Source organism: Sorex araneus, chromosome X (genome assembly GCF_027595985.1).
Source record: "Sorex araneus isolate mSorAra2 chromosome X, mSorAra2.pri, whole genome shotgun sequence".
Classification (NCBI taxonomy): domain Eukaryota; kingdom Metazoa; phylum Chordata; class Mammalia; order Eulipotyphla; family Soricidae; genus Sorex; species Sorex araneus.
Window position 1 is genome coordinate 224,039,058 of NC_073313.1, and position 16,214 is coordinate 224,055,271.

The 16,214-nt window shown below is 38.6% G+C and overlaps 1 protein-coding gene across 1 annotated transcript in view; it reads right to left on the minus strand.

Moving 5' to 3' along the window:
* Window positions 1–16,214, minus strand: part of STAT4 (signal transducer and activator of transcription 4) — a 127,890-nt gene that overhangs the window by 38,111 nt on the left and 73,565 nt on the right. Inside the window, exons 5-8 of the mRNA XM_004601229.2 lie at window positions 13,803–13,895; window positions 7,230–7,308; window positions 2,897–2,982; window positions 436–587 (exon numbers count right to left, since the gene is read on the minus strand). Of these exons, the coding sequence (XP_004601286.2) occupies window positions 436–587; window positions 2,897–2,982; window positions 7,230–7,308; window positions 13,803–13,895 (410 nt within the window). The remainder of the gene's footprint in view (window positions 1–435; window positions 588–2,896; window positions 2,983–7,229; window positions 7,309–13,802; window positions 13,896–16,214) is intronic.

A 16,214-nucleotide genomic window follows, 5' to 3' on the forward strand; every position in this document is an offset into this window, starting at 1 on the left:
GCCATTTGAGATTCTTCATTCACATATAAAAAGAAATTGTTTATAACTCAAAATGTTTGTTATATCAAGATACACAATTAAAAATTGAGAAATATTTTTATAAGCTTTAGAAGTTATTGATCTTTAAAGTATATCTATTGCTGATTTCAATGATCCACTTGAGTCTTTCTAAGATTGATACAGTATATAAGAAAATTAAGCAACTGCTAGGACATTCTATCAATTTTTATTGATAATTGACTTTTCTCCCAAAGGCATGGAAATTAAGAGTATTCGTATATACAAGCATATATACATATATATATTTGTTTTCGACTGTAGAGTTCCCAGATGCTAATTCACTGCCAATAAGCTAAACCTTAGCCCTACTTGAGTGCCACTGGTTTTTTGTATTTCCTGTGGTTTTCACTAGAAACTAGAGTCAATTTGTCTTACCAGTTTTGAAGTTGATCGAGCCCATTGTGAAGTGGACCTCCAATGCACGCGATTTGCTGTCGCCGTTTCCAGTCATGCAACTCCTCAATTAGCATGCTGTTAAGTAGCATGTCTGTCTCATTTACTATTTGTGTCATCTTACTGAGGGCTTCCTAAAGACAAAGATACTCATGAGCCCAAAAGTCACTCAAAATTCAACCTATAGAATAATTTTTCTGACCTAGGAAGATAAAGGCTGGGTTAACATTCTGACCAAGTATTTTACCAAACACTACCTTTTTTTTTTCTTTTTGGGTCACACCTGGTGATGCACAGGGGTTACTCTTGACTCTGCACTCAGGAATCACCCCTGGCGGTGCTCAGGGGACCATTATGGGATGCTGGGAATCGAACCCGGTTTGATTCAAACGTCCTACCCACTGTGCTATCGCTCCAGCCCCCAAACACTTCCTTTTATTTGCCATAGCACTGCCGCTTCAAATAAGTAGACTATTATGATTAAACAATGTAATGAAGAAACATTTAGTTATAATCTCACAACATTCTAGTACATATGCTGAAACAATAATTTCTGTGACATTGACTCTTGTAGTGATTGACTTAAAATATGGGTATCTTTTTAAACTTAATTTCTTATATATAGGTAGACATATTTATTTTAATAATGTAATGACTTAAGTTTGAGCCTTCCTGTTTGATTTTATTAGGATTTTATCTGGGGTTTTGGAGGCAAGTTGAGAAGGCCTAACTTTCAAAGGCCTAACTGGACAAAGGCTTTTAAGGGTAAAACTGGAGAAGTCATTTAACATTTCTGCACTTTGGTCTTCTGATCTATAGTTGGGTGAATAAAATGAATTACTCCTGTTCTCTTGGAAATCTTATTTCTAGCACAGTATAATTCAGAGAATGCATAAATGTATAGCATAGACTTATTGTGCATAAAACATTAAGTTTGTTGTGGATTAACTGCATGCTTAAAATATGACATACAAATTTAAGTTTTATAACTGACATTGACCTAAGGTGAAAATAAAAATATTGATTTGTGCTGAAAAAAATTCCTGCACAGCAAGTGAAGTCAAAATTTAGAAATAAACATTGTTTGTATCAGTGATATGTTGACTGGAGCGATAGCACAGCAGGTAGGGCATTTGCCTTGCACACTGGGGTTCGATTCCTCCATCGTCTAGGAGAGCTTGTAAAGCTATGGAGAGTATCTCGCCCACACGGCAGAGCCTGGGCAAGCTACCCATGGTGTATTCGATACCAAAGACAGTAACAACAAGTCTCACAATTGGAGACATTACTGGTGCCCGCTTGGGCAAATCGATGAACAATGGGATGACGGTGACAGTGACAGTGATATGTTAAATTTCAATTACATTTATTTTGTTTTTTTTGTGCCACCCAAGCTCTGTGCTCAGACATCTTTGGGTTATTTTGTGCTAGGGACTGAACCAAGATCTTCTGGATGAAAATATTGTGCTCCAGCCTCTTGAGCTACCTCTCTGGTCCATGTCAGTTACATTTATTTTCAAAGAGAGGTAGAAAAATAAAATAGAGATATTACCTCTCTTTATATTTTCAGTGACAGGAATGGATAGAAGGCCTCACACCTGCCAGGCAAACACTCTGCTGCTGAACCACAACTCGAGTCTTCTTTCCACACTTATAAAACACTTTATTGAGTTAGAAGAAAAGTTTTTCCTTTCCTTCAGAGAAGGCTATATTGCATACTTTTTACTGCCAAGGAACTACTCTGAAATCGAGAATATTACTTAGCACAAAATTTTTCAGAGTAGACTCTGAATCACTTATTTTTCCAATCAAATTTTAGTAGTCATTAAGAAATATTTTAACTATCCATGAATAGTAGAATTTACCTCAACATAATACACATAATAATTGATACAATCATGTCTGAAATAGCAAATAGATGTCAGGTAAAATGTTCTCCTTAAAATTAATGCTGACTATGCATTGTAGCACTGTCACACTGTTGTTCCATTGTTCATCAATTTGCTCGAGGGGGCACCAGTAACCCTCCATTGTGAGACTTTTTGTTACTGTTTTTGGCATATCGAATACGCCATGGGGAGCTTGCCAGGCTCTCCTGAGCAAGCAGGATACTCAGTAGCTTGTCAAGCCCTCCTAGAGAGACTGAAAAATCGAACCCGGGTTGGCCATGTGCAAGGCAAATGCCCTCCCTACCCACTGTGCTATTGCTCCAGTCCAATGCTGGCTATAATCAATAAAATTCAGAAGCATGATAAAAAGATTCTGGAGAGATCCAGCATGGATATTTCAGAAGAGAAGAAATGCAAACAGTGTGGCACTCCTCCTAGAAACATTCAGCATTAAAGAAAAAGGTCAAATACAAGAACTTAATTCTTTACAGTAGCACTAGATGTAGGGAAAAAGAAGAGTAAGTAAAAGACATAATTAAAAACTCTTTACTAACTTTTCTCTTAAAGTCAATGCTATTGAGCATTTCTTGCAGAGTCAAAACCTCCTGATTCATCAGTGCATTGTTCTTGTCCCCATGATCTGTGAAGGAAGAGAGATTAGATTTAGAATCCTCTCCAAGACCACGCTCTCTACCCTGAAAGTGACATCTACAAAAATCCTCCATAAGCAACTGGTGCTGGTGTGGATGTGGGGAGAAAGGGACTCTCCTTCACTGCTGGTGGGAATGCTGACTGTTTCAGCCTTTTTGGAAAACAGTATGAACGTTTCTTAAAAAATTAGAAATTGAGCTCCCATTTGACCCAGCAATACCACTTCTGGGAATATGTCCCGGAGATGCAAAAAGGTATAGTAGAAATGACATCTGCCCTCATATGTTCATTGCAGCACTGCTTACAATAGCCAGAATCTGGAAAACACTCGAATGTCCGAGAACAGATGACTGGCTAAAGAAACTGATACATCTACACAATGGAATATTATGCAGCTGTTAGAAAAGATGAAGTCATGAAATTTGCATATAGGTGGATTAACATGGAGAGTATCATGCTAAGTGAAATGACTCAGAAAGAGAGGGACAGACATAGGAAGATTGCACTCATTTGTGGAATTTAAAGTAACAAAATGGGAGACTAACATCCAAAGATAGTAGAGATAAGGAACAGGAGGATTGCTCCACAGCCTGGAAACTGATTGTACATGCTGGGGGAAAAGGCAGTTCAGATAGAGAAAAGTAAAGACCAAGTAAAGGATGCTTGGAGGACCCACTAGGGATGGGGGATGTGTACTGAGAGTAGACTATAGACAGAACATGATGGCCACTTAATACCTGCGTTGCAGATCACAACACCCTAAAGGAGAGAGAGAGTAAACAGGGAATCCACCTACCACAGAGGCGAGGAAGGGGGGATGGGAGGAGGGACACTGGGAAAATTGGTGGTGGAGAATGGGCACTGGTGGAGGAAGCGGTACTCGATCATTGTATCACTGAAATGTAAGCATGAAAGTTTGTAAGTCTGTAACTGTATCTCATGGTGATTCACTACAATAAAAAATAATAAAAAATAAAGTGGAATACCATAAAATATCATATTATTATACCCTTATTGGTGAAAATAAAACAGAGACCTAGGCATCTTAAAAAGAATACTAATAAATCAGTAAGACTTGTGGAAAAAAAAAAAGAATTGCATCTGAGTGTGCCAGAGAGGAGCAAGGCAATTAAGAGCCTTCCTGCCTATGCTTTCTTTCTCTGGCCTTTTAAATAGCATTTTATAAACCCAAACTTTCATAAGCTAATATTTCCTAATCTTTACTAGCAAGGTTTCTCACGTATCTTTCAAGTCATTTAAAACATCTAGCTCCACATATCACTGTCACTGAGTCACTGTCATCCCGTTGCTCATCGATTTGTTCGAGCGGGCACCAGTAACATCTCTCATTGAGAGACTTATTGTTACTATTCTTGGCATATCCAATACGCACGGGTACCTTGCCAGGCGTGCCGTGCGGGCTCCATACTCTCGGTAGCTTGCCGGGCTCTCCGAGAGAGGTGTAGGAATCGAACACGGGTTGGCCGAGTGAAAGTCGAAAGCCCAACCGCTGTGCTATCGCTCCAGCCCAGCTCCACCAATAACCAACAAAATACTTACCGATTCAATTTTTTATTTTCATTATTTACATCAAGCATTGAATGATAATAAAGTGACTGGAGTTCCAAACAATTTTATGCTTAATGTATTTTGTGACAGTCTAATTCTACTGGGTGGAGAGACTTGAAACTAGTAGTTAGGGGTCCCAGCCACTCCCTGCAATTCTCAGACAATAGTATGATTTATACACAGGCCGAGGTGAGGCTGTATTCAGAGGCCAGCAGTTACCCCCAGCAGTGCTCAGGGAGCCAGGAGGAGCTGGGACTCGAACTCGAGACCTCATGCACACAGACAAGGACCCAGACTCCTGGTTCCTGATATATAATTTTTTAAAAATTGGCAGTTCACATATGAATATGGAATGATGGTGCTTTCAATGAGTACAATGCTTGATTTAATTTATAGTTGTTCTAAATTTTTAAGTATTAAAGATGCCTTGGTCGGTCTGATGAAAATCAATGTTTGTGCTATTTTCTTCTGAAGGAAAATTCATACATATGAAGAATTATATTTTTAATTGCCATTTCATAGGAAACAAGACACTAGTCAACATGTGACTCCTCACCTATGACAGAAAAAATATTTTTCTGAATATTGTCTCTTTCAAATGAAAGCATTTGATCCCAATCATTCATACTTTATGACAATTTTTAAACTTATGGATTAATAAAGAAAGTCAAAATTAAAAAAAATTGAATTACTGTGAATTACAGAGTTACAAAATTATTCATGTTTGAGTTACAGGCTTGCAATGTTCCAACAACAATCTCTTCACCAACATTCACTTCCCTCCACCAATGTTCCCAGTTCCCCCCAGGGCTATACCTCAATGACAAATACTACTTTTTTTCTTTGTCCTTTCCTTTACCTTTTAGGTACTGTGGTCTACTTTACTGTTACTTATAGGGTAAATAAGGATTTTTTTTTACTATGTAACATGTTTTATGAAATAACTATGTAACCTGTTTTACTTGATATAATTTTAGAATTTAAAAAATGGTGCAAAAACAGAGAATTCCCATACCTTTCTCCCAGGTTCCTTCAGTGTCTTGTATTAAATGAAAGGATAAAACCCACTAAGTAAAAAGTAAAAAATCCTATGACCTAACCTAGACCTCATTAGAATTTTGCCAGTTGTTCCACTAATCATAGCACATTTTAAGTGCTCAATCTATTCTATTACTGTATTATTACTGTCATCCCGTTGCTCATCGATTTGTTCGAGCGGGCACCAGTAACGTCTCTCATTGAGAGACTTATTGTTACTGTTTTTGGCATATCCAATATGCACGGGTAGCTTGCCAGGCTCTGCCCCGCGGGCTCGATACTCTCGGTAGCTTGCCGGGCTCTCAGAGAGGGGCGGAGAAAGAGAACTCGGGTCGGCGGTGTGAAAGGCGAATGCCCAACCGCTGTGCTATCTATTCTATTATTACATGTAAATTTGAGACTATAAATATTATCATTTAAAATTTCTTAAAATACACATAATTACAAACAATCTTAGTACCTGACTACAAAGATAGAGTCAAATAACTTGTAGGTTTTTTAGATTTTGACATTTATACAAGTATCTTAATCATGCTTTTGCAGATTTTTTGACGTAAGGAAAAACTTATGAGCAATATTTAAAATGCATTATATAAAACTCCATACATATTTAGTCTAATTTTTAAAAAATGTGAGTATATAGGAAAGCAAGATGGAAAGAAATTCTAACAGTTTGATATTGCTATCTACCATAGGATTTCAGATGATTAAAAATTCTTTATATTATTTTCCACATTTTCTTCCATTGATCACAGTTTTACTTTTTCATTTAAATGTATTTGAAAACTCAGCTAGGAGTTTTCTGGAAATTAGTAATTTACTGATCACAATAGACATTATTAATTTTTAGGGTTTTTCATTTGTTTGTTTGGGGACTTCTGCTCTATATACTCAGGGATCGCTCCTGGGAGGGATTGGGGGACCCTATGGGGTACCAAGATTGAACCTAGGTCTGCCTTGTGTAATGCAAGCACCCTACCTGCTGCAATATCTCTCCAGACACTAATTTACGGTTTTAACAATGATATTTTGAGTACATCAGTACTTATTTATTTTGTATTTATTTTGGGGAGCTACTTGTTGAAGTTGGGGTAATTTTTCAGAGGTTTTATAATTTTGGGTACTGTCACTGTCACTGTCATCCCATTGCTCATCGATTTGCTCGAGCGGGCACCAGCACCAGTAACGTCTCCATTGTGAGACTTGTTGTTACTATTTTTGGCATATTGAATACACCACAGGTAGCCTGCCAGGCTCTGCCGTGCTAAGAAATATATTTATAGAGAGAGAAAATAAGGAAGCAAAATGAATCTTTCTCATCTACATCTTCAATTAAAGGCAAAAACTTGGGTCAGGGAGATGGCTCAAAGGATGGGGCATATGCTTTGCATGCAGGAGCATCAGGTTGAATCTCTGGCACTGCAGGATTTCCTCAGCACTGCGCCAGCAGCAGGCTCTGAACACTGCACAGTGTGTCCCAAAAAGCAATCCCCACCAAATCCAAAACAACAACAACAGAAAGAAAATTCAATTAAGGAAGTAGATAAAATGTATACTTCATCAATAAACAAACTTTGGTCATGTTGCCTTATATTTCTATGTAGAATTATAGGCAAAACAAAACCTTACCCATTGTCTGAATTGTTTTATATCTGTAGTCAAATTCATCTTGCAGATCTTCTAAATATTTGGTGTCTTGTTCAGTCATCTTGTTACAAAAGAAAATAATACTATTGTTACCATTAAGCAGGTCAAAGAAACCACATCATCAGTATTTTAGCATACATCAATGGTCCCTGGTAATAGCTAGACTAGCCTTTAAACCTACCTTTTGTGCTGGGAAAACTGGACAGCTACCTGCAAAAAAAAATGAACTCTGACCTCTGTCCAATGCCAGGCACAAAAATCAGATCAAAGTGGATTAAAGACCTCAATATCAGACATGAATTCATAAGGTATCACTGTATCACTGTCATCCCATTGTTCATCAATTTGCTCGAGCAGGCGCCAGTAACATCTCCATTTGTCCCAGCCCTGAGATTTTAGGAGCTTCTCCTTACTCGTCTTTCCAAACGGTGCCATATTGGAGAATTTTTCAGGGTCAGTGGAATGAGAATCCATAAGGTACGTGGAGGAAAATGTAGGCAGAGCCCTCCATGACACTGAAACTAAAAGCATCTTTAAGGATGGAACACCACTGACCAAGCAAGTGGAAACAAACATAAACAAATAGGACTACATCAAACTATGAAGCTTCTGCATGTCAAAAGAAATAGTGACCAAAATACAGAGAAAGCACACGGAATGGGAAAGAATATTTACTCAATACCCATCTGATAAAGGATTAATATCCAGGATATACAAGACACTAGTAGAATTGTATAAGAAAAAAACCTCCAACCCCATCAAAAAATGGGGAGAAGAAATGAACAGAAGCTTCCTCAAAAAAGAAATACAGGGGGCTGGGGCGATAGCACAGCGGGTAGGGTGTTTACCTTGCACGCGGGCGACCCGGGTTCGATTCCCAGCATCCCATATGGTCCCCTGAGCACTGCCAGGAGTAATTTCTGCTTGCATAAGCCAGGAGTAACCCCTGTGCATCGCCAGGTGTAACCCCCCCAAAGAAAAAGCAAAAAAAAAATACAAATGGCTAAAAGGCAAATAAAAAAGTGCTCCACACCACAGAGACTGGCACACATTCAAAAGAACAAAAGCAACCAGTGCTGGTGTGGATGTGGGGAAAAAGGGACACTGTTTCACTGTTAGTGGGAATGCCGACTGGTCCAGCCTTTTTGGAAAATATGGACATTCCTTCAAAAACTAGAAATTGAGCTTCTATGTGACCCTGAAATACCATTTCTGGAAATATATTTTGAGGGTGAAAAAAAGCACAATAGAAATAACATCTACACCTACATGTTCATTGCCGTACTGTTCACAATAACTAGAATCTAGAGACAACCTAAGTGTCTGAGAACAAACAACTGGTTAAAGAAACTTTGATACATCTACACAACGGAATACTATACAATTGTTAGGAAAGATGAAGTAATGAAATTTGCTTATAAGTGGACAGACATGGAGAGTATCATGCTAAGTGAAATGAGTCAGAAAGAGAGGGACGGACATAGAAGGACTGCATTCACTTGTGGAATATAACATAACATACTATGAGACTGACACCCAAGAATAGTACAGACAAGGGTCAGGAATATTGCCTTATAGTTGGAAGCCTGCCTCATGAGTGGGGGGCGGGGAGGGGGGAAATCGGGGAGAGAAGGCAGCTGGAATAGAGAAGGGATCACTAAGACGATAATGGTTGGAGGAATTGTTCAGGATGGGAGATGTGTGCTGAATGTAGATAATGGACCAAACACCCATTTGGTAACCTCTCAGCATCTGTATTGCAAACTAAAATGCCCCAAAGTAGAAAGAGAGTATGGGGGAAATTGTCTGCCATGGAAGCAGGGGGAGGGTTGGAAAGGGGAGGTATACTGGGGACATTGGTGGTGGAGAATTTGTACTGGTGGAGGGATGGGTGTTTGATCATTGTATGATTGAAACTCAAACATGATAGCTTGAAACTGTTTCTCACGGTGATTCAATAAAATTTTTTTAAATAAATAAAAAGTTATTTTATATGTGAACTTAAAAAAATGGAAAACCTACCTTTTCCAACAACCTCAAAATCCAGTAACTGGTAAATGTTTCAAGAAGTTGTGGTATATCTACACAATAGAATACTATGGGCTATAAGAAAAGATAAAATCTTGATGTTTACTGCAACTTAGAAGAAGCCAGAGTGTATCATGTTAAGTGAAATAAATCAGAGGGAGAAGGACAGATACCAGATGATCTCATTCATTTGTGGTATATAAAGAAAGAGAACAAGGCCATAGAGAACAAGAAAGGAGAAAAAATGTTTGATGGCAAAACTGAGTTGACTAAACTTCCAAGTACTGGGAAGAGATGAGAAGGCAGAGGATTAGAGGTGACATAAGTACGATGGTGGAGTGTTTGAGGCACTTGGTTGTGGTGAAGGTGCTGTAACTTTGTTCCTCAAAACCGTGAAATTTAACACTATTCTAAATCAGATCACTTAAATCATTATTTTTAAAATTATAATTATAATATAGGTTATTGTAATAATAAATTACAATTACATATTAAATTTAGAGAAACAAAACTGGGTCCATAAAAATAGCATAGTGGATAGGGTGCTTGCCTTGCATGTGGCTGATCTGAGTTCCATCCCTGGCACTCTGCCTGGTCTGTCTCTCTCCAGAGCCCCACAAGGAGTGATCTCTGGGTGTAGAGCCACGAACAAGCACTAAGAACCTCCAGGTGTGGCCCAAAAAGTCAGGGCTGTGGAGGGGTGGGGTGGGGGAGCACACTCCCTAACATTTTAAATAATCAAATTTCCCATGAAGAGGAATGATACTGCAGAAGTCACAGTGAAATTGCTTCTCCAACTATTTTCTTTTCCTCATTAGAAATCTTTCAACACCTTCCCTGTCATTTCTCAGTTCCAAATGAAGCTTCCTTCCTAATAGAATATATATATATATATATATATATTTTAACTGGAAAATAGGGTACTTCCTCCTATCTGTTTCCATATAACTTCATATTAATACACCATCTTTTGGTTCTAAGTCTTCATTCTAGTCAGCTGCAGTTTTTGAGAACTTGGTCTATTTCCTGCCGTGTCCCCGTTCTTTTTTGGTGGATTTTTTTTTTTTGCTTTTTGGGTCACACCCAGCTATGCACAGGGGTTACTCCGGGCTCATGCACTCAAAAATTACTCCTGGCAGTGCTCTGGGGACCATATGGGATGCTGGGAATTGAACCTGGGTCGGCTGCGTGCAAGGCAAACACCCTACCCACTGTGCTATTACTCCAGCCCTGAAAAATGTTTATTTTGTCTTTCCTGTTTGTTTGTCTTTGGGATATTTGCTTTACTCTTCTCCAAATCTGATGTTATTTTCCTGCTTAAACATAATAGGTATTTAGAGTAAAATCTGGGTTCTAAGATTTTTTAAAAATGTTTTCTTGTGTGGTCCTAACAACAATTCATGAAGAGGTATGGAAGGATAGTAGAGTGTGTAGTGTGCTTGCCTAGCACATGGCCAGCCCAGGTTCAATCCTGGCACAGCATATGGTCCCCTGTCAAGAGTAAATCCTGAGCACTGCCATGTGTGGCCCAAGACCAACACTCACAAAAACTGTAAAACCAAATCTAAACAAAAAATCCCACAAGGAGGTTATCCAAACTTATATCGATGAAACAGCTGATACTTAGAACAAACATGAAGTTCCTTCCTTGTCCAAGGCCATGGGGTTTCTCAGTGATGGAGTTTTGGGCATTAAAAAAATTGTACCTGTGTAACTTTGCATCCTTCTTTCACTAAAATCAGACCCACTACTTCCTGGATCTCAAACCATGTTCCATCCTTCTGAGAAAACCAAATGTTTCACTGCCTACTTATTCCATCTAAGAAGAAACATACATCTGTATTTACACCTATTTCTCTACAAATTCCAAATTTTATCAGCTAAATTACTAAAGGATCCAGAGAATCTGCAATTACAAACTATGAACTGTTTAAATGGCTTGACATGTTAGTACCTATACCTGTACAAAGAAATGGGAAGGAATAAAGTAGGGTAGAGATGAAGGTAAAGAGAGTATCTTTCTTGGGGATTTGTTCAGAATTTCATGAGTTAAACTGCTTAAACACTGTGTCTAATACCAGGCACATGTTTGTTGTTTGTAAAAGGAACCAAAGATGTAGCTATTGGCTAAGTAGTATATTGTCTTGACACTTGGTAACAGGACTATCAATTTTTAGCAAATCTGCCTTGTGCTTAAATCTTACATTATTTTTTCAGAAATGTATAAGGTAAATTATTTCCATTATTTTTCTCATGGAGGCCATACTCAAACCTAAGCCATACAGGAAATCCAATCTAGTGTTGCTTCCAAGTCTTTACTCTTTCTCTACACTACACTTCAACATCTCTTGCAGCATATTTCACTTAAATGTTAATTTTCTGAAGAGCAAAGAGCTGTGGAAGGTTCTGCGCTATTCAACAGAATCTTCCTAATCTACATGCATGAAAAAAATAAGAAAGTCCAATAAGATTGCTTTAAAGCAAAATATATATTGAAAGTTTTACCTTTCAATTTCAAAAGTAAAAATAAGACAATATTTATTTTTGCTTTGGGGCCATACCTGGCAGTGCTTAAGGCTTACTTCTGGCTCTGTGCTCAGTGAGCACTCCTGGCGGGCTCCAAGGAACCATATTGGGTGCTGAGGATTTAACCTGGGGTTCGCCACACGCAGGCAAGTGCCTTACCCACTAAATTATACCTCCAACCCCCTCCCATAACGCAAAATCTTGCAGAATCTTGTAATGAAAAGCACACCAAATTATTGCCATAGTCTTTAAAAGGCTATAATAAATAACTTGAAGGCTTTCTGATATGGTAATCAGTAATTATAAACTGTGAAACCACAACAGGCAATACTTACTATTCACAACCTCTCTCTCTCTGAGAATTCTTATGGAGTGCCACATTCCAAAACAGTCCACAGAGAAAAAGAGGTTATAGAATAAGTGCGGGTGGGCATAGGTATTCGATATGCCAAAAACAGTAACAACAAGTCTCACAATGGAGATGTTACTGGTGCCCACTCGAGCAAATTGATGAGCAATGGGATGACAGTGACAAGTGACAATAATAAGTGAGGAAGATCATTGAACTCAAAGGACAGATTTACCTATTTACATGTGAGGCCAGGTTTCCTGGGACAGGGGTCAGAAGCACAAGATTTACTGGGGGGTCTTGAGGAATTTTGAGGGAGAAAAGACCAACAGGAGACAGGTAGGCAAGCAGAAGGAATGAGGTGAAAAAGGAAGTAGTCGCAACTTGAAATCCAGCTTTGGTCTGGTCCCCCCAACAGCTCAGAAATAGGGCCTGCAGACCAGAGTTCTCTTCACCTGGCTGCAGGAGCCTGACCTCCTGAACCCAGGGCTTACTTAGTTAGTCTGATTCTTTGAGGTGATTCTCTGGAGAAGTCCTTGGCAAACAACACTCAATGGGTGAACTGGGCCGGTCCAGATATGTCTGATTGAGACTCCCAAAGTCGGGCTTCTGCGGCATCATCATTTTCAGGAATTTTAAGAAGGAATTTGGGTTGGATACAAAACTCATTTTTGTCTTTGATTAATATATGTAAGCATTCTTATAATAAAATAATTATCCCCTGCTTTTGTGGATTCCATTGAGCCCTTAGGTTTGAGGTTGTCATGTACTCAAGTGTTTTGCCCTCAGACCATCTGAGCTCTAGCTCTTCCAGTCTTCCAGACAAGTGTAAGCAGATACTTTTACATGTCTGTTTTGCATGTTGTGGAGGAGGGGGTCTGCAAATCAGAAATCTGCAAAGAAATGAAATTTAAAGCCTTTGCCTTTGTTCAGACGAATTTGTTCAGACGATATATGGGGATGATGCACCTTTAAGCATAAAATTTCTGTAATTTATGAATTTAGTACTTTTGTGAAGAATATGAAATAAATGCTATTTAAGCTTTAGAAAGGAAAATAGACATTGTTTTATAAACAAATTAACCTCTTCTTCCCAATGGAAAAAGAGAGAGCACAACAGGTAAGGCATGCTTGTCTTGCATGCCATGACCCACTCCATATTGTCCTATGAGCACAGAGCCAGGAGTAAACCCTCCTGTGTAATTCCCCAAAATCAACCCCCCAACAATCTCTAGAATAATAAAATGAATCGATTCCTAATTAGACAGATGAGGAGTGATGGGGAAATAAATGGAAGGGCTTATGACATCAAATAAAAAAAAACTCATGATTTTCTCCAGCTATGCAAAAGATAATAAAGAATATAATGAACAACTTAATTTCAATACAGGCCACTTAAGTAAAATGTGTACATTTCCTGAAAAGTATGAATTACCAAGATTTAATGAAGAAGAAACTGTTTGAATAGACCTATATCAAGAAATTCAAAACAAAGTTAAAGAATTTACCCAAATACCTATTTTCTAATAAAAAAACAATGTGTGTGACAGTTGCTCTCTGATTTTAGCAGGCACTGACCCAGGGAACCTGGGAGACAGGGGCATGGCTGATGGACAACGGCTAATCTTCCTCGGGCTCCTGCCATCACTCACCTGCACACTGTTTTTAATGGCAGCCACTTTGTGCTCCACATTTCGTTGTCTTTCTGAAACCGAAGAACTTTGTAAGGATTTCTCCAGAGGGCCCTGGGGGGAAAAATGCCTCAAAATTTCAATGATGATGATAAAACAGGAGTATGTTGTATTACACGCATATTGTAATATATAAAGTCTAATGTATTTTCAATATATGCAGTAAACACTCTGAACTGGTATTTGAATCAATCACTGTAGCACTGTCATCCCATTGTTCACCGATTTGCTCGAGCGGGCACCAGTAACGTTTCCACTGTGAGATTTGTAGTTACTGTTTTTGGTTTATTGAATACAACACAAGGAGCTTGCCAGGCTCTGCCGTGTGGGCGAGATACTCTCGGTAGCTTGCCGGGCTCTCCAAGAGGGGCGGAGGAATCGAACCTGGGCGTGCAAGGCAAATGCTCTACCCGCCGTGCTATCACTCCAATTAGCAGTCATATAGTAGAAACATTTAATGACATATAAGTAGCATTTGGTTGTTAAGAAAAAACAGATTATAAAAATAGCATATTTACGATCTTTTTTGCTTGGATATATATTATACAAATGTTCAAAAAAAGATGATTATACATAAAAAATTTTATCAAAAGAGCACACATCCCAAATGTTAAGTTGTATTATCTTTAGTGAAATTTTAGACTATGTTTCAAAATAATTTTTTGATTTACTATAGTTATCCCATCCAAGTATTAACCAGACCTGACCCTGCTTAGCTTTCGAGATCAGACAAAATCAGGTGTGTACTGGGTGGTATAGCTAGAGCGATAGCACAGTGGGTAGGGCATTTGCCTTGCACGCGGCCGCCCAGGTTTGATTCCTCCGTCCCTCTCGGAGAGCCTGGCAAGCTACCAAGAGTATCTTGCCCACACAGCAGAGCCTGGCAAGCTCCCTGTGTTGTACTCGATCTGCCAAAAATAGTAAAAACAAGTCTCACAATGGAGACATTACTGGTGCCCGCTCGAGCAAATCAATGAACAATGGGATGACACTGCTACAGTGCTACTATAATTATATTCTTTAATATATATATATATATATAAAATCAATACATGTAATTTAAAACTTAGTACAGTAAACCTATGCTAAACTGGACTTAAAATCAAAGTCACAGGAGCTGAATCTGCTGGGATGACATTTTTATACTAGAACAACAGGCATTTAACAAAGAATATATGAAATATTAACCTGTTTAAATAGGCTAACTGGTTTCCTTCAGCACCATTTCTTGACCACACTAATAATCTGACTCTAAATTCCTATGATACAGTAATAATTTATTATTTTTACAATATATTATATATTCCTATCCTTAGTTTCTAAAATCCTTGAAATTTATAGGTGATGAACAGTGAAAAAGTTGTCATTGATTGTGAAAAGTGAATATTAAAAATCATAATGTCTATGTAATAAAGACTCCTTAAACTCCCCAACCCACACCCTAAAGAACAGAGTTCAGAGAGCTTCCAGGTTGGTGAGTCATGTGGAGATTTAAGGGGAGTGGTGTTCTCATAGAGGGTGTGACATGTCATGCTTCTTACCACATATCTGGTATCTCTTCATGAAGTTGCTTCTGAGTAACAAGCACCCTTTTACAATAAATCGGTAATCTCAGAAATAAAACATTTATCTGAACACTGAGAGTCACTCTAGCAAATTAATTAAACCTGAGAAGTCAGAAATTCAGGGGACAACACTGACTTGTGATTTGCATCTAAAAGGAAGGGGTTAGTCTCCTAGTATTGACCCTTTAATCTGAGGGATTGATGCTATCCATAAGGAAATCACTGTAACATTGTCATTCTTTTGCTTATCAATTTGTTCACAGGGGCACCTGTAATGTGTCCATTGTGAGACTTGTTGTTACTGTTTTGGGCATATCTTATACGCCATGGGTAGCTTGCCAGGCTCTGCCAAGCTGACAGGATACTCTCAGTAGCTTGCCGGCTCTCTGAGAGCAGCGGAGGAATCCAACTCGGGTCAGCTGCGTGCAAGGCAAATGCCCTACGGGCTGTGCTATCGCTCCAGCCCCCATAGGGAAATAGGGCTAGAAAATTAGTTGAATTATAGGACACCAGCAGGTATCAGAGAACTATCTAGTGGCTAGGAAAAATATCATACAATATATGTAATGAATGTTACATAGACTTGAACCTGAAATTAGAACTGGCTTGAAATCTTAGCTCTTTAGAAGCTAAATTATATAGATAGGTAGAGATGTGAATTAGAAATGGCCAGCAAACCTTCTGCCTAGCAGTTCAGTTGGCAACTGTGATCAGAAAAGTTTATCACTTGGCTCAGATTCACAGCTAATCAGTGTTAGGACCTCAAGTGGAACTCATTCTAAGACTGTAAAGCTTTTTTGAAAAATTC